The sequence below is a fragment of the Bombyx mori genome, chromosome 25 (assembly GCF_030269925.1).
Source record: "Bombyx mori chromosome 25, ASM3026992v2".
NCBI classification, from domain to species: Eukaryota; Metazoa; Arthropoda; class Insecta; order Lepidoptera; family Bombycidae; genus Bombyx; species Bombyx mori.
The window spans coordinates 7,471,040-7,497,916 of record NC_085131.1 but is presented as its reverse complement, the minus strand read 5'-3'; the positions used below and the strand labels follow the sequence as shown (position 1 = coordinate 7,497,916).

The following is a 26,877-nucleotide window of genomic DNA, read 5'->3' as shown; positions in this document are numbered from 1 at the left end:
ATCTAAACTATCTAACAACGGGCAGTGAGGTCGTACAACAAAATGTTGGCTTAATTTCGACAGCCGATTATAATTTAAAACACAATAAAAGCCTTGCTACGAATCACTGAAACGTAAATTCTGTAAAACACAATACTGCAAGTTTTTAAATATTTTTATTTAGAAATTTGGACAGTAGAAAAATTGAAACTCAAATTATGTGGATTAGCGACATCTATACAATTAATATGGTACTATTACTTACACACCTTAATACTCGGTTTTTAAGAGTGAATAAGCTGTTGCTAAAAGTTCATCAAATGACATATAGATGACGCTGGTACCAATTTTTTTAAAACTGCTTGTTTACCTCCACCCGTCTATTTCTGTCGTGAAGCCGAAATTATTCTGGCTTGAAGGTAGGTACAGCCGTTGTACTATCAAACTGACTTAGAACTCATGTCTTAAGATTAGTTGGTACTGTTGGTAGGCGTTTACGGTATTGATGTGATCACTTAACGTCTCAAATCAAATAATAATGAAATAAATAATAAAATAGCAATAAAAAAATATAGGTATACATCGGCAACTATAATTTGATTAGCTTTGCTCTACGCTGTATCTGCTGACGGAGATTATCTTCAAGTCTGGATTTATTTATCGCGATACTTATCGAATCAATTTCAAAATATTTTGAATTTATGGTTCAGACAGTAAAAATCTGTTTACAGAAGATATTTACATTTACAATAGAACAAAAAATAAAAATAATTAAAGCTGGTTTTATTCTATAAACTGAATACATTTATATTTTAGATGTGAAATGTATCCTTGTCGGTAAATTATCTCGTAGGTGTCCAGTGTTGCTGATCTCAACGGATGTGGAGTTATTCGATTGTGTCGGGTGTTGATTCTCTTCGACAGTTTCTATATTAATTCTGAAATTATTAATTTAGGAACATTATATAATTTAAGTGTAAAACGAATAATTTAACATTGAAATCATTGCAAAAGCAAATAGTGTTGTGTCTTTTTCTTCTTCTTTAAACGAAAACTTATAAGGTCATATTTTCGTCAACCAAATTGTAGGGAGCATTTAATCAGTTAAGATATTGCACTATATTTTTTTTAATCTATTTTTCATTTATCTTATTCTAAAATCTCCATAATCTTTTTAGACAATTAGACATTTTGTAAGATCACCATTTACACCAGGGGTCGGCAACGCGGCGCCCCCGATCGATTTTTAATGCGCCCTCGCTGGACTAATTTCGAATAGACTGTGCATTTAAAACTACTAAGTAATCCGAAATTATTATTTTCTTTCAATACCGAACAAAGCTTAATGACTCACATTTAGATAATTGTTTAAGGACCGGGAACTCTAAATATATCCCCAATTATAAGAAATTAGCTGAAAATATGGACACCCAAGTTTCACACTGAATTATATGTATCATTATGTATGACACCAACAAAATAAAGTTATAAAAATCTGTTTTTTTAATGCCTAGTGATACCTGTTGACTATCTGTAAAATATGCGCCCTCGGTGATTTTCAAATTTAGTATTGCGCCCTTAAGGACAAACAGGTTGCCGACCCTTGATTCTACACCATCGTAGCTTATTGAAGTCACAAATTGAGTGTCACCGCCATGTTTAGGAATGAGGTTGAAGTCTCCACTGTAATCATCTGCCTATGATGATAAATAAATAGGCCAGAAGCGTGTTGACTAAAATGGGCCTATGAATTATTTTCACAAGTAATAGACGTCGAATACAAAGGCAGTCATTGTAACACGATGTGGGTTTTGCATCTTAAATTTGCTTCGTCAACAATTGATACGCATTTATATAATAAGTAATTAGTAGTAAAGTGACTAGAGAAAATTGGCAGGTCGCTCATGACCAAGTTTGATAAAAGTCCATCATATAATCGGAGTACTAGTATATAGAATATATATGAATAAATAATTCTACTTTTTTTTTATTGCTTAGATGGGTGGACGAGCTCACAGTCCACCTGGTGTTAAGTGGTTACTGGAGCCCACAGACATCTACAACGTAAATGCGCCACCCACCTTGAGATATAAGTTCTAAGGGTCTCAGTATAGTTACAACGGCTGCCCCACCCTTCAAACCGAAACGCATTACTGCTTCACGGCAGAAATAGGCAGGGTGGTGGTACCTACCCGCGCGGACTCACAAGAGGTCAAAACTCTACTCTACTCTAGTAAGAACGAACTAAAAAAATATATTAATAAAGTCCCTTTTCAGAAATAATGGAGATGTCTAACGAATTGCAAATCAATTTTCTTTATAGCCAACATAAGAAAAACTTACCAAATGTTGAATAACTTACTTTGAACTGATTAAAAAGGTGAATAATTTATTAACAGGTGCCTCTACTAGTAGCCAAAGAAGTAAAGCGGAGATACTTCCCCAAAACACGGTACCGGCTGAGCTGCTTAGCTGAAATATAAACATGAAAAATATTATAGGTATCGGACACACTGAGGTGTGTGATCGTATTTTTTTTTTGAGACGCAATGTAATCGTATTGCCTACGTAATCTACTCGAAATACCATTATTTCGGGTAGATTATTCTGTTGTGTTGTGTATTTCGATTTTCTTCTGTTTCCTCTTGTAATTGTCGTTGATTTTTATACAGCATTACTTAAAAAAAATGTTAGCTGGATGCCTGAAAACTGCGGAGGAGTATGGTATTTTTTATAATTTTACGATGTTATTCTTTTCATTTATTTTATTTATTGCTTAGGTGGGTGGACGAGCTCACGGCCCAACTGGTGTTGTTAGTGGAGCCCATAGACATCCACAACGTAAATGCCGTCACCCACCTTGAGATATGAGTTGTAAAGTTTCTGTATAGTTGCAACGGCGGCCCCACCTTTCAAACCGAAACGCGTTACTGCTTCACGGCAGAAATAGGCAGGGCGATGGTGCCTACCCGTGCGGACTCACAAGACGTCCTACCACCAGTAATTATGCAAATTATAATTTTGCGGATTTCATTTTTACTACACGATGTTATTTCTTCAACGTGGAAGTCATTGTGAACATTCGTTAGGTAGATACGTATTTCATTAGAAATAATTGATACTTGACAGCGGGATTCGAACACCGATGCATCGCAAGATACAAATGCACCGGACGTCTTATCCTTTAGGCCACGACGACTAAAACAAAATATCGCGAATGTAGTCATATAAGGTAAATAGATTTGCTTTAGTGGATGAAAAAGTCGGGAATACGGTGGCATGGTGGCAAAATGCAAGGTATGCGTTCGCATCTAAGTTGGCGTGCTTTGTGATAATAATAACTTACGATTTCAAAATAATCGTTGTGCCGTGGATTCCTGGTGACAAAGACGTTTCGCATAATTATGATGGTGTGAGTTAGATAGAGGCCATACGTTAGCCGACTGAGGGGGACGAACGGGTACCAGGAGAGGAGACTTTTCACTATTTCTGCAAAACAAAAAATGTAAATTTATCGCTTAATTAAAACTACTTTTACGATTTTTATATCGCGTTTTTATTTTCACTAGAGGTCCTGCAGTAGTCGAAATTCGACTATAATTAATTGGAATTGTAAGTTTGTACACTATTATGATTGTATTTTATACTTCTATAATCACAAATTTCGCCAAGGCTACACTATAAAAAAAATATTAATAAAGACAAACAATATTTAATCTATTCTCAATTTGACCACAGACGTAAAGAACAAAAGTTTGACAATAAATAGTATGCATGCGTGTGTGCGTCAAATACATGGTATGTAGTGTGTGTAAAGTTTTCTTTATTGATTTAATGTATCTTTTATGCATTATTTAAAAAAAAATATTAGCATTGTGCACTTCTTCTCTATATTCTCTATAAGTGTATAAAATTTTAATACTCCTCCGTCCGCGCAATTTTCGTAAAAAGGGATACAAAGTTTTTGCTTCACGTATTCATATATAATAATAATATAATAATAATAATAAAGCTTTCTTTATTCCACACAAAAATACTTAATTACAAACAATTTGAAGATACATTAATGGTTTTTTTTTTATTATTATTAAACAGTTAATAAGTATATATTAAAGTTTAAAAAGTGAATTTAGTTTTTTTTTTTTTTTTTTTTTTTTTTTTTTTTTTTTTTTTTTTTTTTTTTTTTTTTTTTCTTATATTAATTTTAATATTATTTACATTATTTCTGTATGGACCCCCTTCGGGTAAAAGCCTCCTCTAAGGTACTCCACTTCTTCTTATCCTTGGCGATATTCAGCCAATCTTTACCAGCCACTGTTATAATTTCGTCTACCCACCTAGCGTAGGGGCGGCCTTTAGCTCTCTTTCCTCGTGGACCTGTCCATACGACCGATCTTTTTGTCCATCTGTTGTCGTTGTATCTAGCCAGATGGCCTGCCCATTTCCATTTCCTCTGTAGCGAGAATGTTAAAGCATCTGTTATTTTCGTTTTCTGACGGATATTCGTGCATTTCACCTTGTCTTTAAGTTTTAAGCCCATAATACTTCTTTCCATTTTTCTCTGAGTGGTCTGGATTTTATTTTTCGTTTTGAAATCAAATGTCCATGATTGACACCCATAGGTCAGGCATGGTAGTATAGTTGTGTCCATGGCTATCTTCTTAGTGGACAATGGCAGTTGCGATTTGAAAATTTCCTTATAAGCCCAATACTTTTTCCAGGTCATGGCGACTCGTCGGTCCACTTCTTCTGAGTGTCTCTCCCTTCTAAAAGATATTTGCTTTCCTAAATATACATATTTTTCTACAATTTCAAGAGGAATGTTGTTGATAGAGATTGGTAACGTATGGTGATTAGTCATTACTTTCGTTTTCTCGAGGTTCATTTCTAAGCCAATTTTTGAGCTAGCTTGATGTAATTCATTTATCATTATACTCAATTGTTGTGGGCATTCAGAAAATAGTATAACGTCATCTGCAAATTCGAGATGGCTCAGATAGCTTCCATTTATGTTAATCCCTTTTTTAGACCATGGTAAATTGCTCGTTATCTGTTGTAAGACGGCTATAAACAGTTTTGGGGATAGAGGATCGCCTTGACGGACTCCCCTCTTTATGTTGATTGTTGCTCCGATTCTATCTAGCTTAACTTTACTTGTGCAGTTGGTATAAATGTTTTTTAGAATGCTAATGTATTTTTCTTGAATATTTAATGCATGTAAAGCTTCCCAGATACTGTCGTGTGATATAGAGTCGAAAGCTTTTTTATAATCTACAAAAGCCAGGTATAGGGGCCTTTGGAACTCTAAGTATTTTTCGATAACCTGGTCGACAACTTGAATATGGTCTGCCGTGCTAAAACCCGTTCTGAAGCCAGCTTGCTCTATCGGCTGGTGTGAATCAATGCTGGAGGATATTCTTTCAAGTAGGCAGGAGGCAAATAATTTATATAAACAGGGCATAAGGCTAATCGGGCGGTAATTCCCTATGTCAGCTGGATTACCTTTTTTATATAGTAATATAATCTCAGACTCCCTCCATAGCTGCGGCACAGTTTCTTCTTCAAGTATTTTGTTCCATAAGATGGTGATTGGTGTCAATAGTAAGGTTCTAGCTAACTTGATGTATTCGTTGGTAATGCCATCTGGTCCTGGGCTCTTTTCTGACTTAAGTTTCTTTACTTGTCTTAAGACTTCAGACTCGGAAAAGCGTTGTACAGATGAGGTATTAGTATGACTAAAGATATCTTTTTTCCTCAGTGGATTAATGTCTGGTTGACTGTATAATTTAGTGTAAAAGTTGGTAGCTATATTTATAATCTCTGTTCGGGATTTACATTTATTAGTGCCGGCCTGTAGTGATGGGATCCAGATTTTTAATTTATTTAATTCTTGTTGACCTTTTTTAGCAGATCTTGATTTTTCAAGGTGCTTTTGTATTATGTTTGTCCTATAGATATCGTAGCATTTTCTTATTTCTTTGTTAGTTAGTTTATAAAGTGATTTTAATTTTTCCCTGTATATTTTATTCAATTTAGATTTATTTTGAAGTTTGCTCCTTTCTTTTATAAGTTCTAGCACTTCCACTGACAAGATTCTGCTCTTTTTTGGCCTTTTTATTCCTTTCAAACTTTCCTTTATACATTTTACGATTTTTTCGTAGTAATCTTCTAGTTTATAATTACTATATGTCGTAATAAGTTCTGGTATGTAGCTCTTAAGGTTTTTGAGGTATATTTCTTGTTCGGCTATACTTTTTAGGTTTGTTGACACACTACAGAAATTGCGTCTATTTTTCTTTGTTGATTTTAGGTGAATTGTAGTTCTTAATAATCTGTGGTCTGATCCAAAAGAAAAAGATGATAGTACTTCGTATTTAGAAACTATGTTAGGAATCGTGGTCATAATATAATCTATTTCATTTCTGGTATTCCTATCTGGAGAGATCCATGTCCATCGATTTTTAGGTTTTAAATTGAACATTGTATTAATAATTTTTAGGTTGTACTCTTGTGCATATTGAATGAGTCTCTCTCCTCGCATACTCCTGATACCATGTCCATACTTGCCGGTAGCGGAACATTCATACTTCTTGGTAGTCCCTATTTGTGCGTTAAAATCTCCCATAGAAATTATATATTTCGTACAGGTTGAGTCATGCGCTTTCTCCAGGTCGTCGTAAAAGTTATCTATATCTTCTTGCGACGAGTTTTCAGTTGGGGCATATGCCTGGATAATTGCGAGACGTATCTTTTCTAGCACGATTTCTAGTATGCACACTCTCTCAGATATACCTGTGAATGATATGATATTTTCTTTGTGTATCTTCTTGATTAGGAAGCCTACCCCGTGCAGTCCTTTGGTTTGGCCTATGTGGTACATAATGTATTTGTCATCTTCGATTATCTTTTCACCAAAGCGGCGGACTTCGCACAGTCCTATTACATCGTGGTTGATGCCTTGTAACGCTGCCTTAAGCTCTATAAATTTTAATTCGGAAGCTAATGATTTTACATTGAAGGTGCAGATATTGAAGGTGCTGAAGTTATTGTTCTTTAAAGTGGTTTCCCTTAGTGGGTTTTGGTCTAACTCTCCCGCGGTGACCGGCCGTATTGGGAGATGATATGTGGGTGGGAGTTCTAGTGTTGATTGCTATTTTGCATTATCCTTGGAAGTATTTGTTTGGTTTTGAGGTGCTTCTTTCTGGGCGAATACTAGTTTGGGCGTCTGTGTTATGTAGCTTTTCATGTTCCTCGCTTTGGTTTTCTTCAAAGGTTGTTTTTCAACGTGTTGAGTTTCTTGGCTAGCAGTCATAGGTGTCTCCGGGGATTCGGAAAGGTATCTCTTGTTTGGTTGATTGCGGGGAGAATGTTTTTTATTCAGTATGATAAGTTTGTCATATCTTATAATTGCTCTATTTCCTGCTTCTTTTTCCCTCTCTAACTGGGCTTGCAACTCTTTGCGCTTTTTTAAGATTTCAATTGGATAGTCTTCTTTTATGTAGTATGCGGTTTTTTGTAAACAATATTTGTCTTTCTGAATTTTTAGTTTTAATCCTAATGTGTTGAACGTTATTACTACTGGTCTGGTCTTCTCACCCTTTTTTCCCAACCTACGTACTGCTTCAATGCTGTTAGTTTCGCAGGATACTTTAAAATTTGTATTTATTATGCTGATTATCATTTCTTCAAGTTCGTGGTATGAGTTTTCGCGCTCTTCTACACCAAACATGACCAAGTTTTTGCGTCTAGACTGTCTTTCTAAGTTGTTCATCTTTCTATTTTGTTCTTCAATTTTTTGTTCTAAAAGCTCGTTTTTAAGTTCTAAGCTGCTTAACTTCTCGGCAAGGCTGTTAACTATTATGTTTTTGATGTCTTCCTTCATCTTTACCATATCTTCTTTTTGTTGTTTTATGTCTTGTTGCAAACTCAAGAACATGTCTTTTATTTCTTCCATAATTTTTATTTTTTATTTTACTGAACTCTATTGGAAACGTACAGTACTTTTTCTTCCACTCAATTGAATTTATCGATGCTTGTTAAGTAGTGTCGTTGTTTGTCACTAGATGGCAAGTTAGAATTTAACAAGGGGTTTGTCTTAGTTGTTTTGACAAAGTACAGTAGATGTCGCTTATCAGTGTTTTTTTTTTTTGGTCGTTACGTTGCACTTTTGAGATTATAATTTAAAGGCGGAAATTGTCTTCCACTTAGATATTTTTCTTTCACTTACATACACGTAGGGATAGTAGATATAATATTCGTATTAGATGTCCCGGGGTTTTCGCGTACTTTGAACATCCCTTTGGTGGACCGTATTTGTGCACCTTTGTTTGAATTTTGGTGGTGTATTCTCTGTTCCATATGATTTTCGGGATAGTCTTAACACCGTTCATAAACTCTTGCACATTCCTCACTTTTATAAAGCACACAATCGTTCATAAGTGTATTTAATTACGAGCACAACACTGACAACAACACAGTCTGACTACCCACCCACTGAATACCACTGAATCGTACACCACGTATTCATATATAGATTATATTAATGGACGTATATTCTTTATATGACGATCATTATGCCCTCAGTCATTTTCGACCACACAAAAAGTAAAGATTCCAAAACGTCGGCTAAAAACATTAAAAAAAAACGTGATTAAAAAATCGTGATTAAGCCGTGTTCATATGCGTTGTTCATAACCATGGCCTTTGGTATACACTTAACATCAAATAGGTCGTGAGCTCTTTCACATGTCTAAGCGATAATAAAAGTAACGATTCCTTTATACTGGATGTTAGGAGACCACTTCCGAAAAGGAAGACAGACGATGATACTAATGATACCTTTGATGATGGGACGGAAAAAAAATCGATCCTGATTTAAAAAAAAAAATACTTTACTTTAACAAAAACCAGCAATGAAACACAAAATCAGAAACAGCTGAGGCTCGGATCAACGAACGCCCGGGCGCGGCTTTTCTTTTACACCCACACCGGAGCGGCGCGGCGATGCTCAGTGTGCTTAGTCCGAGTTAGTTCTCGATAGCGTAAAAGTTAGCTCACATTTGTATGGAATGGGATCATTCGCCAACGTTTGCCGCTAGGGGCGCTGTTCCAACTGCATACAAAACTGGGTTAACTTTTACGCTATCGAGAACGTTAAAAAACTCGCACTAACCACACAGGTCAAAGCCGAGTCACTGCCTGTCGTTACCTATCTTACCTTATTTACCTTACACATCTTCTCGAAATTTTACGGCGTAAAGAATAACTCTTAATATTAAACAAGGTTAAAGTTTAATTTCCATTTGAACAAACGTTTACCATACGAACACGGTTTATGTATACTGCACATAAAATAAACAATTTAGTGTTCAGAACTGTCAATGACAAACTGAACGTCGTTTGCCAGTATTATTACACGGTAACAGAGCAAAAAAAAAAGTGAGCCGTCCAGGGACGCCGGACAGATGTGAAACATCGACATTATTTTGTAAAAGTAATATGCATAAAAGAACAGGTTCTGATAGGAACTAAATATGTCATAATGATAAAATAAAATATTACGAAAGAATAATTTGTTTTCAAGTAAAACACAGATGTGTACTGTAGTAAACAACACTGTATACACTACGGAGTATACACTATAGGTATCCGAGCTCAGTGTAGCGAGAGAGATGGCTTAACGCCGGATCGAGTGGGAGAGAATCGCACAGTCGATTACGCATGGCGACGCGTCGCCACGCCCGAAATCGGTTTTACGTGCGGTTATAGATGTTTCACATCAAAAAATGTGTCTGCTTTCAGGAAACTTACGCAACTGTCCAAACGAACAACACATGACGAGTAATCCTACTCCAAACGCCCAGACCGGTCTGTTGAATGCAGCATATATTGCGCTCTCTAACGGCTGGTAATCGCGCCAGATAAATGTACTACCATACATCATCACAGCCAGCATCAAAGCGAGCGCTGCTATTGTACCGAAGGCAGACCATTTCTGTAAAGCGAACGTAAAATTCATTTTAATTTATTGCTTAGGTGGGTGGACATGCTCACGGCCCACCTGGTGTTAAGTAGTTACCGGAAGCCCATAGACAACTCAACGTAAATGCCACCACCTATCTTGAGATATGAGTTGTAAAGTCTCAGTATAGTTGCAATGGATGCTCCACCCTTCAGCCCATAGGCCCTTCAGGCCGAAACGCATTACTGCTTCACGGCAGAAATAGGCAGGGTGGTGGTGCGGGCTTACAAGAGGTCCTATCACCAGTAATTACGCAAATTATAATTTTACGGGTTTGATTTTTACTACAAGATGTTTATTCCTTCACCGTGGAAGTCAATCGTGAACATTTGTTAAGTACGTAATTCATTAGAAAAATCGGTAGGTAAAAATTGTCAGCGGGATTCGAACACCGGTGCTTCGCTAGATACGAATGCACCGGACGTCTTATCTTTCTTTAGGCCACGGCGACAGTTAGAAAATAATGTTATTGTTCGCTTGAACTATAGCTATTAGTCTGGTTTGGGCGTATTATTATAATTATTACGATTACAAGGACAACGACATCACGATGAGCAATAGAGTCAGATATTTGGAGTTTTTGAGTCAATGTCGATAGTGAGCCGACTGTAGAACTGAGACTCAGACCGTATGTCTTAAGGTGGGTGGCGACATTTGTGTTATTGAATCCTATGCCTAAGCCTATTTAAATTAAAGACTAAAAATATACCCTTAAATGGCAAATCGAACTAACAATCCATTTTATCTTGTTGATATTGGTCCGGATATTAGAGATCATGATAGATATTGTATCAGTGTACTCTGAGGAATTGTTTGAGATGATCCCATCATCTCGTTTTAACGATCGCACCGCCTGCCACCAGCTTCATGGAGCCACTGTGTTAATCTACAGTGCGTTTCCAGAGATATTTTTGCTGCGTACCATCCAGCTTTGGAATGAGCTTCCCTCCACGTGTTTCCCGAGCGTTATGACATGTCCTTCTTCAAACGAGGCTTCTGGAGAGTACTTAACGGTAGGCAGCGGCTTGGCTCTACCCCTGGCATTGCTGAAGTCTATGGGCGACGGTAACCACTCATCATCAGGTGGGCCGTATGCTCGCCTGCCTACAAAGGTAATAAAAATAAATAAATAAACAAGCAACAAAAGCCGGTTAAAATACAGAGCGCATTTTAGTTGCCTCAAATGCATTTCACAGTATTCTGCGTAACCAATGAACCTTATGTGAATATTTAGATGAAAAATTTAAAGAAAATTGATTCAAAAATTCTACCTTCGATATGGTACTTAGTTTGCCTTCGGCTTTGTATTTCACGAAGATAAATCCACCGAATACGCCGACGAGATATGAAGCGAAACGCGCGTGACTCTTGATGTACAGCAGATGGAAATCTTCATTCGCGCGTGGGTTCATCACAAACCTGGGGGTTTTATTATTCATCATCATCATCATTCTTTCCTATTACCCTCTGCTGGGGTGTAGGGCTCGAATCAAATTTTTCCATTTATATCGGTCTTTTTTGTTTGTTTATTGCTTAGATGGGTGGACGAGCTCACAGCCCACCTGGTGTTAAGTGGTTACTGGAGCCCATAGACATCCACAACGCAAATGCGCCACCCACCCATGAGATACAAGTTCTAAGGTCTCAGTATAGTTACAACGGCTGCCCCACCCTTCAAACCGAAACGCATTACTGCTTCACGGCAGAAATAGGCAGGGCGGTGCAACCCACCCGCGCGGACTCACAAGTGGTCCTACCACCAGTAAAAAGTCTGTTCTAGCTCCTCCCACGTCATGCCCAAGACCCCTAGCTCCTGCACCACCGAGCGACGCCAAGTTGTTCTGGGGCGGCCTTTCTTCTTTTTGCCAGACACTTACCAGGTCAGTGCTCTCTTTGATAGGTGGGTATCAGGCTTTCTCAAAGTGTGACCAATCCAATGCCACTTCCGCGTCTTATTATTCTACTTTCCGGGTTTTATTATTAGTTCATAATTACTTTTAGTATTTTATAAGGCTCTTTTAGTCGTACATATGATTCGGCGAAGCACTGCTATCGCTAGGACTGGTGTTAGCAAATTCTCTCGGGTTGAGCCCGTGAGCCTACCCGTCCGGGCATAGCTGGAATTAGCCCCTTGGGCTACCGGCGAATAAGTAGGAAAAAACACATGACGTTTACAATTCAACGTCTCCACACGTTTAGGTCGTTTGTAAAATCAAAAAACAACACCGCGCAGCTTGAATAATACAATGCACTACTGATTCCATAGAATGTTTTATTGATTCGTTCATCCGCAGACAATTAAATAAATGCTTATAAAATCAATTATTAAGAGCGTTACAGTGGGTCAGTTTGATGTAAATATTTTTAAATTTCAATACGATTTTTTTTTTGGAATTTCAGGTCCAGTTACGTTCAAACAAAAGTCGCATTAGTCGAAATACTTATGAATAATTTATATGTGAAACTTACAAAAAATTTTGGAAATTTGAGAAATGTTTTAATGCCTAAATCGGTTAACGAGCTAACGGCCCGTCTGGTGTTAAGCAGTTACTTGACCCTAAAGATATCACTGATAGTACTAGGCAACACTATATAATTAAGTATAATCCTCACATTTATATATCTGTTTCTAAATAACAAGCTAAAATAATTTTTGGTGGCGTGGAAATTCTGCTATGTTACAATCTGTTACGTTAATAATGATTCATCAATCAGCTAATTACATGTGTCATAATCTTAACCTGTTTAGTGCACGGACTAAACATTTATAAAATTGAGAAATAATGAAACAATGAAGGGAAGTCACGCAAACTCGATCGAGATCAGAAACGCGTCATTAACGTGGGAAACAAAGCTGTTTTTTTCCATAAACCTTACTCCGACTTACAGATGCAAATATTAATAAATATACTTGATGATATCCCTTTCAAAATATGTGAAATTCAAACGTGATACCACATTCGCTGTTACTATATCCCTAATGTTTACCTGTAACTTTTAAGATCTTTAGTCGGTTCTCTGCACATGTTTTTTATTTATTTATATTGCCTATCTACCTATCTGTCAAAATCGTCGCGGGTCTATTCTGGCTTTACTTTGATTAGTGTGCGAACTGAACTCACGAGGAAGCCTGTAAGAATTTGCTAACATTTGTCCTACGAGGAACATCGACCTGCATGACGACCTAGACCTAGAGTTCACCAGTAAGTATCTACAGTCGGCATCAATGCGCCACTTCGATAAAGTGGCACGACACGAGAATCCTCTCGTAGTGGCCGCCGGAAACTAGATATCTGATCCTGCGGACCAGATAGTAAATAGTCGACGTCACCCGAAACACGTCATTTAAGATCCTCCCGATTCACTAAAGGTGCTTTTAGGTACCCCAAGCTCCGGTCATCATTCTTGTCGAACCCGTCGCTTGCGACGAAGGGTTCGGCCAGTAAATTAACCCACAGACACAGCCCATTGAGTTTCTCACCGAATCTTCTCAGTGGGTCGCGTTTCCGATCCAGTGGTAGATTCTGCGAAGCACTGCTCTTGCTAGGGCCAGTGTTAGCAACACTCCCGGTTTGAACCCCGTGAGCTCACCTATACGTCAAGGAGAAGCTGAAATAGCCTCTCAAGGCTATCAGCATAGGTAGGAAAAAGAAAAAGAAGTAAACAATTTAAACCGGATTTACAGCACACGTTTGGGAAAGTCGATTTGGAATTACTTGATTTTTATTTATTATTCATTTTACTATTTAAAATATGCGCTCCTTAAATAATACATATAGGTATAGCGGGTAACTCACTCAATAGTAAACAGTTGTACTGCAGCCAACTGGTACATGTACGTCATGATGCCCGGTATCAATAGTGCGACCACAAACAATACTCCTCCGGTGATAACGCCTATTTTCGGGTACTTCTTGTATAAAAAAAATCCAATAATTGTGACCAAGAAAAAGTGGAAGTCGCACGGAATGTACCAGGATATTACGATGCACTGAAACGATTTTTTTTAATTTGTTTATGCTTAATAAATGGATATCTGCCACGACCTGCTTAAAAAAAAAAATGTCATATTAATTAATATCTTCTTAGAACAATAGGTACGTCGTCACAGAGCGGAAAGCAGACAAGTCCAAGAAAATCGACTGAAAAATGTCGAAACAAAAATAATAAACAAAACTTTACTTGTGTTTATAAAAGTTTAATGTTGAATCGTTCTTGCATTTCCTATATGAAACTACATTCAGGTCCGGATTGCAGGATAATTTAAAGAAAAATCCGTTTCCGGGATTTATCCGCGCGGACATTGATCAGGATCATTACTTAATAAAGACTCGACCATGTGCAATGTTGTTACAATGCGAAATTCGTTCATCAGGTGTGCCGTATGCTCGTCTGCCTACTAAGGCAATAAAGACAAAATTAATCTTATACCTTTTAAACGAGCAATTCTTGAATCTCGGAAACGACTCTAACGATTTTTATAAAATTTTGTATACAGGGGATTTCGGGGGCGATAAATCGATCTAGCTACGATTTATGTTGTTTTATTGGTGTTTTCAATAATCAATTATATCGATAATCAACTTTTACTCTTCCCGATATCTATTGGCGAATAATAATACTATTTTTCTTAATTCAGGGCAACTAACTGCTTTAAAGACACAACAAGACAGCTTTATGAAAAAAAAAAGACGAGCAAAGCTCGGTCATCATTTAGTTACATTTAAGTGTATAATATGTGACTCACAATATTTTCGGTGTCAACATAATTGCTGATCATGAGTAGATTAAGCCACCAGTTCTTACGGCATGCTTCTGTTTCAGCAGCGATTGCTTTGTTCCACAATGGGCCGGTGCCGGTGTAAGGGTATACAGCAGAAACATAGAACACTACCACTGAAAGTGCTGCTACGAGCCTGCAATACAATAGTTCAGTTTACAAATCGACTCTCGACTAACAATGAGAGATTCCAAATTGTGATGCCTTTGCCTATTTTGTTGAATAAATCACTACATAGTATAAAACAAAGTCGCTTTCTCTGTCTCTATATCTGTCTGTCAGGGGGAGGGTGATGGGAGAGATGTGCTCCGCACTAAACGCTTCACTCTCCCCCCTTTGCCTTTGCATGGATTCTGTCTGATGCGAGGTTCGGACGCGGGTTGTTGAGCGACAGGAGGTTTTAGTCAGTTCGACTCCGACATGCCCCGCCCTGCAACCCCAGGGGAGGGCGAAAGTCCGGCGATTTCCTCCTGACCAAAAAAATAATATCTGTCTGACCCTATGTATGCTTAAATCTTTAAAACTACGCAACGGATTTTGATGCGGTTTTTTTTAATAGATAGAGTGATTAAAGAGAAAGATTTATATGTATAATAACATCCATTGAATAGTAGAGAAATCAATAATAAATTACAGTTTCCGAAGCGAAGCGAGAGCGGGTCGCTAGTAAGCTCTGATAGAGCATGTGCAAGAGGGGACTAACCGCGTGCTTGAGCAGTACCCATCTGCGGAGGTGGTGGTTCTTGGAGACTTTAACGCTCACCACCAAGAGTGGTTGGGGTCCAGAACCACTGACCTCCCGGGTCGGGCTGCCTACGATTTCGCCCTGGCCTACGGCTTCTCTCAGCTGGTGACACAGCCCACCCGTGTCCCAGATATTGAGGAGCACGAGCCCTCTCTGTTGGACCTTCTGCTGACCACCGATCCGGCCGGATACAGTGTGGTGGTCGACGCTCCACTTGGATCGTCTGATCACTGCCTTATCCGTGCTGCGGTACCGATCTCTCGTCCTGGTCGTCGAATGACGACCGGGTATCGAAGAGTTTGGCGGTATATGTCAGCAGATTGGGATGGGTTGCGTGAATTTTACGCATCCTACCCATGGGGGCGGCTCTGCTTTTCCTCTGGTGATCCTGACGTCTGTGCGGACCGACTTAAAAACGTGGTGCTTCGGGGGATGGAACTGTTCATTCCTTCTTCCGAGGTGCCCGTCGGGGGTCGCAGTGGACCCTGGTATAACAATGCCAGTCGGGACGCTGCACGCCTCAAGCGGTCCGCATACGCGGCATGGAATGATGCCAGGAGACGCCAGGATCCTAATACCTCAGAGGAAAGGCGGAAATTTAACGCCGCTTCTAGGTCCTATAAGAGGGCTATTACCAGGGCGAAGTCGGAGCACGTTGCCAGAATTGGCGAGCGACTGAAGAGCTATCCCGCCGGGAGCCGTGCTTTCTGGTCGCTCGCTAAGGCTGCAGAAGGTAACTTCTGCAGGTCTAGTCTCCCACCACTACGCAAGTCTGATGACAGTCTGGCCCATAGTGCGAAAGAGAAGGCTGACCTTCTGGTCAAACTCTTCGCCTCGAACTCGACTGTGGACAACGGGGGTGCCACACCACCGAACATCCCCCGGTGTGACAGTTCCCTGCCGGAGATCTGCTTTACACAGTGTGCAGTCAGGCGGGAACTTCGACTCCTGGACGTCCATAAGTCGAGTGGGCCGGACGGCATCCCTGCTGTGGTTCTGAAAAGGTGCGCCCCTGAGCTGACGCCTGCGCTAACGCGTTTGTATCGCCTCTCTTATTGCACTAACAGGGTTCCGTCTTCATGGAAGAACGCCCACGTCCACCCTATCCCCAAGAAGGGTGACCGGTCGGACCCATCGAGCTATAGGCCTATCGCGATAACTTCCTTGCTTTCCAAGGTGATGGAGCGAATAATAAATATACAACTCCTGAAGTATCTTGAAGATCGCCAGCTGATCAGTGACCGACAGTACGGTTTCCGTCACGGTCGCTCAGCTGGCGATCTTCTTGTATACCTTACTCACAGGTGGGCTGAAGCCTTGGAGAGCAAGGGCGAGGCTCTTGCTGTGAGCCTTGATATCGCGAAGGCCTTCGACAGGGTCTGGCATAGGGCACTTCTGTCGAAGCTACCATCTTACGGAATCCCCGAGGGTCTCTGCAAGTGGATCGCTAGCTTTTTGGATGGGCGGAGCATCACGGTCGTTGTAGACGGTGACTGTTCTGATACCATGACCATTAACGCTGGCGTTCCACAAGGTTCGGTGCTCTCCCCCACGCTTTTCATCCTGTATATCAATGACATGCTGTCTATTGATAGCATGCATTGCTATGCGGATGACAGCACGGGGGATGCGCGATATATCGGCCATCAGAGTCTCTCTCGAAGCGTGGTGCAAGAGAGACGATCAAAACTTGTGTCTGAAGTGGAGAACTCTCTGGGGCGAGTCTCCAAATGGGGTGAATTGAACTTGGTTCAATTCAACCCGTTAAAGACACAAGTTTGCGCGTTCACTGCGAAGAAGGACCCCTTTGTCATGGCGCCGCAATTCCAAGGAGTATCCCTGCAACCTTCCGAGAGTATTGGGATACTTGGGGTCGACATTTCGAGCGATGTCCAGTTTCGGAGTCATTTGGAAGGCAAAGCCAAGTTGGCGTCCAAAATGCTGGGAGTCCTCAACAGAGCGAAGCGGTACTTCACGCCTGGACAAAGGCTTCTGCTTTATAAAGCACAAGTCCGGCCTCGCGTGGAGTACTGCTCCCATCTCTGGGCTGGGGCTCCCAAATACCAGCTTCTTCCATTTGACTCCATACAGAGGAGGGCCGTTCGGATTGTCGATAATCCCATTCTCTCGGATCGTTTGGAGCCTCTGGGTCTGCGGAGGGACTTTGGTTCCCTCTGTATTTTATACCGTATGTTCCATGGGGAGTGCTCTGAGGAATTGTTCGAGATGATACCGGCATCTCGTTTTTACCATCGCACCGCCCGCCATCGGAGTAGAGTTCATCCGTACTACCTGGAGCCACTGCGGTCATCCACAGTGCGTTTCCAGAGATCTTTTTTGCCACGTACCATCCGGCTATGGAATGAGCTCCCCTCCACGGTGTTTCCCGAGCGCTATGACATGTCCTTCTTCAAACGAGGCTTGTGGAGAGTATTAAGCGGTAGGCAGCGGCTTGGCTCTGCCCCTGGCATTGCTGAAGTCCATGGGCAACGGTAACCACTCACCATCAGGTGGGCCGTATGCTCGTCTGCCTACAAGGGCAATAAAAAAAAAAATAAAAAAAAATATATATATATATAAATAGATCATATAAGTATTTGTAAACGTTTTGATACAGATTATTCTAATTGATGTGTGTAATCTGTGCAACTGTGCTCGTGTATTCTGATGTGACTTGAGAGCAAATATAATTTCATTGTGTCCTTTATAAGAAATCTGATTAGAGTTTTATTGAAATACTGCCGAATTCCAATATATTTGATGATTTTATTTATGATAACATCAAATTTTCGTTTTTAATTATAATAATACATTTTTGTACGGTGCATATATTTTATACATGCTGCGTTTTTTTTTTACTTAAGACAGCTTCCACTTGCAAGCATAACATTGTTGTTGTTTAAAAAAATTATCGAGATATTGAAATTTTGAAGTCGTCATGGCTCAAAGGATAAGAATGTCTGTTGCAGTCATATAGAGCGATGCGACCTTGCCGCTGTTCAAATCCATGATTTCTAATTATATACACAATTACGTCCTGTTCACAAAGTTTTACATGATAAGGTAATAGCATCCTGTAATAAAAATCAAGCCCTCAAAAATCGGGTCCTCGGCGTGTTCATCTGTCTATGCTTTTTTTATTACCCTTTGTGGGCAGACGCGTATACGGCCCACCTGATGGTAAGTGGTTACCGTCACCCACGGACTTCCGCAATACCAGGGGCAGAGTCACAGCTTACTCATATGATGCAAGATGATGAGATGAAATGAGACTCCAATCATGTGTCTCGAAGTGCCCTGCATTCATGGTGTGATGTCTATGGGCTCTAGTAGTCACTTAGTACCAGGTAGGTCGTGAGCATTATCATTCGTTTAAGCAATAACATATATACCCACACACTGACTGGGCGGTGCCGTAGTTAGCGGCACTGGTTATTGCGCCGAGGGTCGCGGGTACGATTCCCACATCGGGTGATGAACAGGTTTGTTTGCTCTTGGTCTTTGTTTTTATTGCTTAAGTGGGTGGGCGAGCTCACGACCCGCCTGGTGTTAAGTGGTTACCTAAGCTCATAGAGCCCTCTCGGTGTCCTCGTTTCGGTGTTTCCTATCTATATATGTTTGTATTTAAACTTATACAAGTATGTGAGTCAGTCTCTGGGGTACCCTTAACGCAGCAAATCCTAACTTGAGGCCGGATGACCGTGCGTGATTTGTTCTCAGCTATTTAACACTCTCACCGCCACCTATATATAGAATTTGTCAGTGCGGCAGGCCGTGCGGTCCGCCGGCGGTCGCAACTCTACCTAGCCGTGCAGGCCGTGGTGAAAAATCGATAACGAGCTTAGCAGGCCATACGGGCGGCTGGCGGACTCACTATTTATTTGTACTAGCAGGCCGTGCGGTCCGCTACCACCTCGTGATTTCATATTAATTTTATAGTGGATGGCCTGCTGTTACAGAAAAGTGAAGCTACCAGATGAAAAATTTACTTTTTTACCTACAATTTAAAAAAAAAATTGTTGCTGTATCTTTAAATTTAAGAGGGTTAATTACAGCAAATAAAAATACATTATAAACGATAGGAACTTAGTTCTATTCATAAAAAATGACATTACTGCCTTATAATGGCGCTATGGAAGTTTGTAAAGCATTCGGAGACTACTGGAAAAGAAAAATTAGAAATTTGAAGGGCAAACTAAGTATTGACTTTCTTTTTTACTTCACATGCTTATAGACTTGTCAAGCCTTTTGCCGCTTCTGACGGATGTTGGTATTGGCGTCTGTATGTATGGTGTCTTCCTTCTGAAGATTTATCATCAGAACACCTATTTATGATTCCGAATTCTACGTCTGTAGATGGTTGGTAGTCTGAGTCATCTACTGAATCTGACATAATGATAAAAACTTCGCACAAATGATGAAATGCACAAGAAAGTAATGGTAATCTAAAGAAAAACGCGCGAAAATGCGACCGTTGCAAGCCGTGCGGGCCGCCGGCGGGCTAATGATTGATTATTAGGTGTGGCGTGACAGACTCGAAATTGTTTTAAGTAGTTACAGAAATTTTGTTATATTTTGGCGCGAAACATACGGTGCGCCGGCGACCCGTATGGCCTGCTAATCTCGTTTACTGCAACATATTGGTGGCGTGTCTAACTCGAAAATATATGACCCGCCGGCGGACCGTATAGCGGTGAGAGTGTTAATTATTTATTTACATATTAGAATACCTGATGTATCTTCTCAAGATCACTATAAACGGGTTCGGCAGCTTTTTCAGTGATGCGAAAGTCGAAATCGTTAGGAAGCCAGATAAAAGAAAAAACGTATCCACAAATAAGTCGTCGTGTAGAATAAATAGTCCCAAAAAAGACTGAATTATCTGTCAAGAATAAAAACATAAATTCATTGAAAAAATTAAAATAAAAACAAAATTTAAAGAAGAAATTTAAAAATATGCTTTAATAGACAATCGAAATTATAATACATTTTTTATCCTGGTTTCTCTAGCATCTAGTATAGTTGTTGCAAAGTACGACTGTGTGCCGCCCTTAGTTGTGTGAGTGACCAATCTGTATACGCGTCAATGTAGGCGTAAGAGCACGTACGGTTAGCAAACAAAAATTCATTAATTCAAGTTATGGATTTCACCCATTTTTGTATGTTATGTATTTTTTAAAGCTTAGTAAGTATGGTATAGTATATAAAGCTTAGGTTTGGAAAAACTATCATCATATTGTTGCTAGGCTAAAGCTGTAAATGCTAACAATATTAAAGCTTAAAAACTTTAAGTAATACGTCGTTAGATGTTCCGCGTTTTACAGCTGTTAAGTTCCATAAAAATTATATCTTACATTATCTGAGGTCAGTCCGTTGCTGATGGGACCCGCATTACCAATACCGATTTGATGATCCACAACTATCAAACACATCGTTAGCCATTTGATTCCGTAAATTACTTCTGATCCGTCTTTTCTCATTTTCAATAGGTCAGAAGCGTTTTCTTTCATGCAAAACGCTCTGATTAAATGTGAACCTGAAAACTCGAATTAATCTTAGATTTACGAATACGAAAACCAAAAAAGCATGCTAGTGTGTATGTTTATGGAAATATTAAGTACACGTGTACAATTATTACGCGCAATGTAATTTAAACAAAACAATAATGATAAATGCGCCGTATTCATAGTCTCGAGGGAAAGAGAGGGATCTCTGAGCCTTATTCACGTTAAATTCAAAATATGAACTGTACTGACGAGTATTTGTGATAGATTTCTTAGTTTACTTAACTTAGACTAGTAAGCAAATTTTGTTATTTTTTTACTACACCTAGGGTTTTTTTTTCCAATGGCGGATATTGTGAGACATTCTCTACCAATCAACCAAAGGTTGTGTATAGTAAATAATGGTAGCTGCACTGAAATATAAAGTTAACACACAAACTTTTCACTGTTTTTTTAATTTTACTATTGTTACTTGATTACGAGATCGAATGTAAATTATTGCAAACTTACTTGCTGAATTAGATTCAATTTGTTTTGTACAGTTGTAATAAGTGCACACTAAGCAAATCGAAATTAAGGAGCCCATTAAAATTCTGAAAGAAAAGATTCAACTCAGACCAAACCAATTTGTTGACCGTTTATCCGAATTATGATGGTTTCAATTATTTAATTAAATTAGCAATTTCGAAAAGGGCACATGTCTCATATTTTGTCAAATACGTTTCTTCATATACATGTAGTTTTGAGGCTTACCTACGCCCGTTTTATAATAATTCCAGTAATTTTCAATTGCTAATTAACAATAAAATATATCTCAAAAGTTAATACTTTAAAATTTACACTACTTTAGAAAATAATCAGTTTTTTTTTCATTTCTTGAACATTTAACATTTTTAGAGATGTGCCCTTTTCGAAATTGCATATTCAATTGCTGTATGCAGTTGGGCGGACACGTATCTCCGATCGAGCTTCCACTGGTTTAAGGAACACAAACCAGAAATGCGAGTCCTAATTTAAAGATACGCGGTCCGTTTTCTAAATATGATATGCTAAAGCGAAAAGTTAATGTAAGAGCACTCACACAAAAGAATAAAACAATCCATCGTAACTCTGATCTTCATTGGTTTGACATTTTTCATTAACTGCAATCCTCGCTTTCAGACCGGCTGCACCGAGGTGACTCCTTGCCAACGTCACGGCCATCAATTTCTCAATCGTGCTGGGCAGACAGGAAACTGGAGTGCAAACTCCCCATGTTAACTCGTTAAGAGGACGCGTGTGGGGAGGGTGATACTAAAAAAAAATAAAAAAAATTGAGATGTTTTGAAAATCCCAGTTAGAGATAACGGGGCAATCTCGTTACCTACCTTGAGACGCGAGATCTCACGTAGTCTCAACTATTTTGTATAGTTAACGGATTTCTTACTCTTCAAACCGAAATGCATGACTGCTTTGCAGCAGAAATAGGCAGTATTATGGCACTTCTCCGTATTTGTATTAGAAGACGTCTTATCACCAGTAAACACATATGTGTGTGTACTTAACATAATGGCACTAAATAAAAATCACATTCAAAAAGTAATTCTTTTAAAATGTTTTCTATCAGTACACAATGTAACTACATTCATATAAAGCAATTGATTTGCGGAATTGACAGTTTCAGGGGAATGTCGAATGACCTGACCAATCCGACAAGAACAAATTCAAATAAATTAATATCTATTATCACGTTAAATTACGGTAATTATCAAGTCGACTACGGGAATGGCTTCTTGAATTAAAAAATAATTGACATAAAAAAATTTAAAAAAAGCTTATTATTTCACCTCAAAAACTATAAAGTATTCGTATTTTCGCAATTAATAAATGCGAGGTGAAACCGAAATAAGCTATAATTATTTCTACGACTGACGAAAACCGAAGAAAATACTGTACCTATCCAACAGACATATATACATACATACCATAATTATATCTGTTAAAAAAAAGAAAAAGCTGGTAGGACCTCTTGGGAGTCCGCGCGGGTAGGTACCACCATCCCGCCTATTTTTTCCGCCGTGAAGCAGTAATGCGTTTCGGTTCGAAGGGTGGGGTAGCCGTTGTAACCATACTGAGACCTTAGAACTTATATCTCGAGGTTAGTGTCGCATTTACGTTGTAGATGTCTATGGGTTCCAATAACCACTTAACACCAGGTGGGCTGTGAGCTCGTCCATCCATCTAAGCAATAAAAAAAGCTAAATCCGCAGAGTACACCTAGTCTAATAAATAAAGAATCTTGTGGATGAGCTTGAAGAAGGGACAATCCGGAAAACGTTGTCATGATCAAATAAACGGTAGATTTTTGCATTACTAATTAAGAATTTTTATGATTACTCAAGATGAGTGATTCAAGAAATAATATACTTAGTTAATAAATATATATTTTTTTGCATTAAAATTTGTTACAAGCAATTATGTTTCCAGCTACTATGAATATCATTTGTAGAATTTACACTGACAGAAAATAAAATATCATCATAACAAAGACAAAGGTTGTTGAATGAGAAATGTTAGCGTGACTGACAATTTCCTATCGTGTTCGCAGCTCTCTGATTGTGGCATCAATTAAATCAACCTTGTTATGTTCTAAGTTGGAGTCACTGAATAATAATGTCGTATTGTGGTGGTGCAACAATTTTTTTTATTTTATTGCTTAGGTATGTGGACGAGCTCACAGCCCACCTGGTGTTAAGTGGTTACTGGAGCCCATAGACATCTACAACGTAAATGCGCCACACACCTTGAGATATAGTTCTAAGGTCTCAGTATTGTCACAACGGCTGCCCCACCCTTCAAACCGAAACGCATTACTGCTTCACGGCAGAAATAGGCAGGGCGGTGGTACCTACCCGTGCGGACTCACAAGAGGTCGTACCACCAGTACAAATGTTATATATTTTCATTCTCTACGCTACCAAGGGAAAAGCGCACTTTTGAAGTGTCAACTTTTATCAAATTGAACAAAACAAGGTTTTTGAATAGGGAAATTAGCCAACGTTGTCTAGTTTGAGTGGTATTGGGACATATTGTGACATATAGATATATGTGGACATATTGGGACATATTAGAACCACTATCCTGCCTATTCCGCTTAAAGCAATTACGCCTTTCGGTTTTTTCCTTCTGATGTTTTAATTATCTCATTGGTCTAGTCATCTAATGGTCCTAACCATGTCATGACTATTAAGGTTAGTGCTAATATTATGAAGATTTGATATGTGTGCACAGCATGCTCTCTGAATGTGCTCGTTTTTGTCACATTTATCTCCATGCACCCAAAGCACAAGAGAAAATAGAAAACACAATGCTGTTTACGTCGCGGCATCTATGGGTATGGGCGGGACATGAGAAAGATCATCTACCTAATCACGTTAATATATTGGGTTGTATCGCGTCTTTATCAGCTTCAACCGGCCTTCCCGAACCTGGTGCATCTTCGACATCAAAATTGCCGGATCGAAATTTAGCGAACCAGTTCTGGCACTGGCGTACTGTCAACACACCTCCATACACATCGGTCAATTTATTTCTGCCTTGAACAGCATTTATACCCTTTCTGTATTAAAATTATAGGATATGTCAAAAATGCTGCTTATCGCTTCCATATTTAAAACGGCACCAACCAAAAACTACTGCGTAGAATTATTTGGGACTTTTCCCAAACAATCCTTGCTATATGAGCTCTCAAAGCATATAAAAGTATACGGCTTAAATGTGAAGTTGGGTGCAAAAAATACAATTAAATCCTCTATCGGGAAAAAACGAAATTACTTTCCGAACAACCTATTAAAATGGAGATTAAAAACGGTATTCAATTTTTTGAAATTCATTATTATTGTACAAAGTTTTGCGAACGTATCCGAGATTTATAAATAACGACTTATGTACGAAGGCTATATATACTAATGTTATTAATTAAGTCAGTAATATTAGCATCATACCTCTATAAAATCTATAGCTGACTGATAAGGGGAGAACGGTTTGTTCAGCTTCTGCTTGTGGCCATTATCTGGCCTCTCTAGAACGATGTCAACGAGGCAGTATTTCATGTGCAAATCGTCGTGCGAATCCGTCCATGGAGCGTTCATGCACTGATCGAAATTTCCTAATTGATACTTATTTGCGAATAGTTGACCTTGTGGTTCCGATGTTTGGGTGTCCCATACTGAAATTGACACATAAAGATGAAAAAAAAAAACAATGTATTGGTAATTTAATCCACAGTTTATGGATAAATGTTAATAACGTGCGTATTTTATAATAAATACGTTTTTACTTCGAAGTAATTTCATATTTTAATACTTTTTTTAAATAGAAGACATTTAGTCTCACGGGAAAAAACACCGTATACCTAAGTAGTTTTAATTTTGTCTATGAGCCGCAAAAGAATAAAAAATCAAAGACATTTTTAGATTTAAAATAAAGTAAAATGCTTTGTGAATTGTATTCATGTCTAAAGATGAGTAAAATTGGACTTGTTCTTTGTGTTGTGCAAAATAAAACCATAATGAAATGTGGGAAACTAACCAAAAACAAAATCCATTTAAATTAAGAGTTACAATATTTGTCATAACTTAAACATATGATTCTTTTCATGGAACTTACTTTTTGTATTTGAAATTACCAATTTACGTCATTAGATTTCAATACTGAATATTTAAAAAAAACCTTACCACTGTTTGAAAAATAGGTTGTTACAAAAATGTTCTTGAATAAGGAGTTGGTTCGATGGTCATTATGCATTAATTCATGGGCATCAATTAATAAATATAAATACATAGATCAAGTGATAAGTATTATGTTATAAAAATATATGAAAATTACTGAATGGTTTGGTAAGTGATTTGTTTTTGTTTTGGTTTGCAATAAAATTAATCATTTTATTAGTTAAATGTTGATTGTGAATTATTTCCAATTTAAGCTTCTAAAAAACGGTTAGAATATGTTTAGAAAAACTGATGTAAGTAATACGAAGTATCAGATCAAACAAATAATACGAAGCCTGAATACGTAAGATCAGGACCAAGACTAAATAAGCAAAACCTAGACCGAAAAGAAAGACCAATAAATACCAAGATTGTTCCAGTCTTAATCTTTTTATTTATTTATTGCTTATATGGGTGGACGAGCTCACAGCCCACCTGGTGTTAAATATATTATGGTTAAATGTATGTAAATATATTATGGTTACGTTGTAGATGTCTATGGGCTCCAGTAACCATTTAACACCAGGTGGGCTGTGAGCTCGTCCACCCATCTAAGCAATTAAAAAAAATAATACTTACCTTGAGATATAAGTTCTAAGGTCTCAGTATAGTTACAACGGCTGCTCCGCCCTTCAAACCGAAACGCATTACTGCTTCACGGCCGAAATAGGCGGGGTGGTGGTACCTACCCGTGCGGACTCACAAGAGGTCCAACCACCAGTTCTTGCTTTGCTCATCACTATTCCTGTCTCTATTTAGTATTTAGTTACATACCCCAAACAGCCCAAAGTGTGAAGTTCTGGAGTCCTCGAACCATTCGATTAATCTGTTCCACACATAGCTGTTCCTCGTCCGTCCAGTTTTGATTCTTCAAGGATTGTATCACATCGTTATATATCTGACTTTTATCGTCTACTTTTATCCCATCACCTGAATCTTTAGCCACTTCCCTCACCGATTCTTCCGTTACGGTTTCCCGAGAGCTTATCTGATTGGTAACAAGACACGATACCGTGGTTGATGCGATTAAAAAAATATTAATAACGAGACAGCTAAAGCGTTTCATGGTAGCATCTCAAATGGAATAAAGTCGATAATCG

General features: G+C 38.7%; 1 protein-coding gene and 1 long non-coding RNA gene across 2 annotated transcripts; one reads left to right on the top strand and one right to left on the bottom strand.

Annotated features, from left to right (window-relative positions):
- Positions 1 to 747: 747 nt before the first annotated feature.
- Positions 748 to 26,877, bottom strand: LOC101744775 (nose resistant to fluoxetine protein 6). The gene is made up of 13 exons (XM_021347346.3): positions 26,552 to 26,877; positions 25,013 to 25,236; positions 22,111 to 22,322; positions 21,540 to 21,622; positions 20,880 to 21,061; positions 20,256 to 20,407; positions 14,748 to 14,916; positions 13,798 to 13,991; positions 11,272 to 11,419; positions 9,790 to 9,973; positions 3,326 to 3,468; positions 2,342 to 2,451; positions 748 to 917 (listed from the first exon to the last, which is right to left on the bottom strand). The coding sequence occupies exons 1-13, from the start codon at positions 26,841 to 26,843 to the stop codon at positions 785 to 787; spliced, it is 2,226 nt and encodes a 741-aa protein (XP_021203021.2). The 5' UTR covers positions 26,844 to 26,877; the 3' UTR covers positions 748 to 784.
- On the top strand, positions 25,482 to 26,163 carry LOC134201360 (uncharacterized). Its single transcript, XR_009976616.1, has 2 exons — positions 25,482 to 25,906; positions 25,993 to 26,163. It is a non-coding gene; the product is annotated as an uncharacterized LOC134201360 (long non-coding RNA).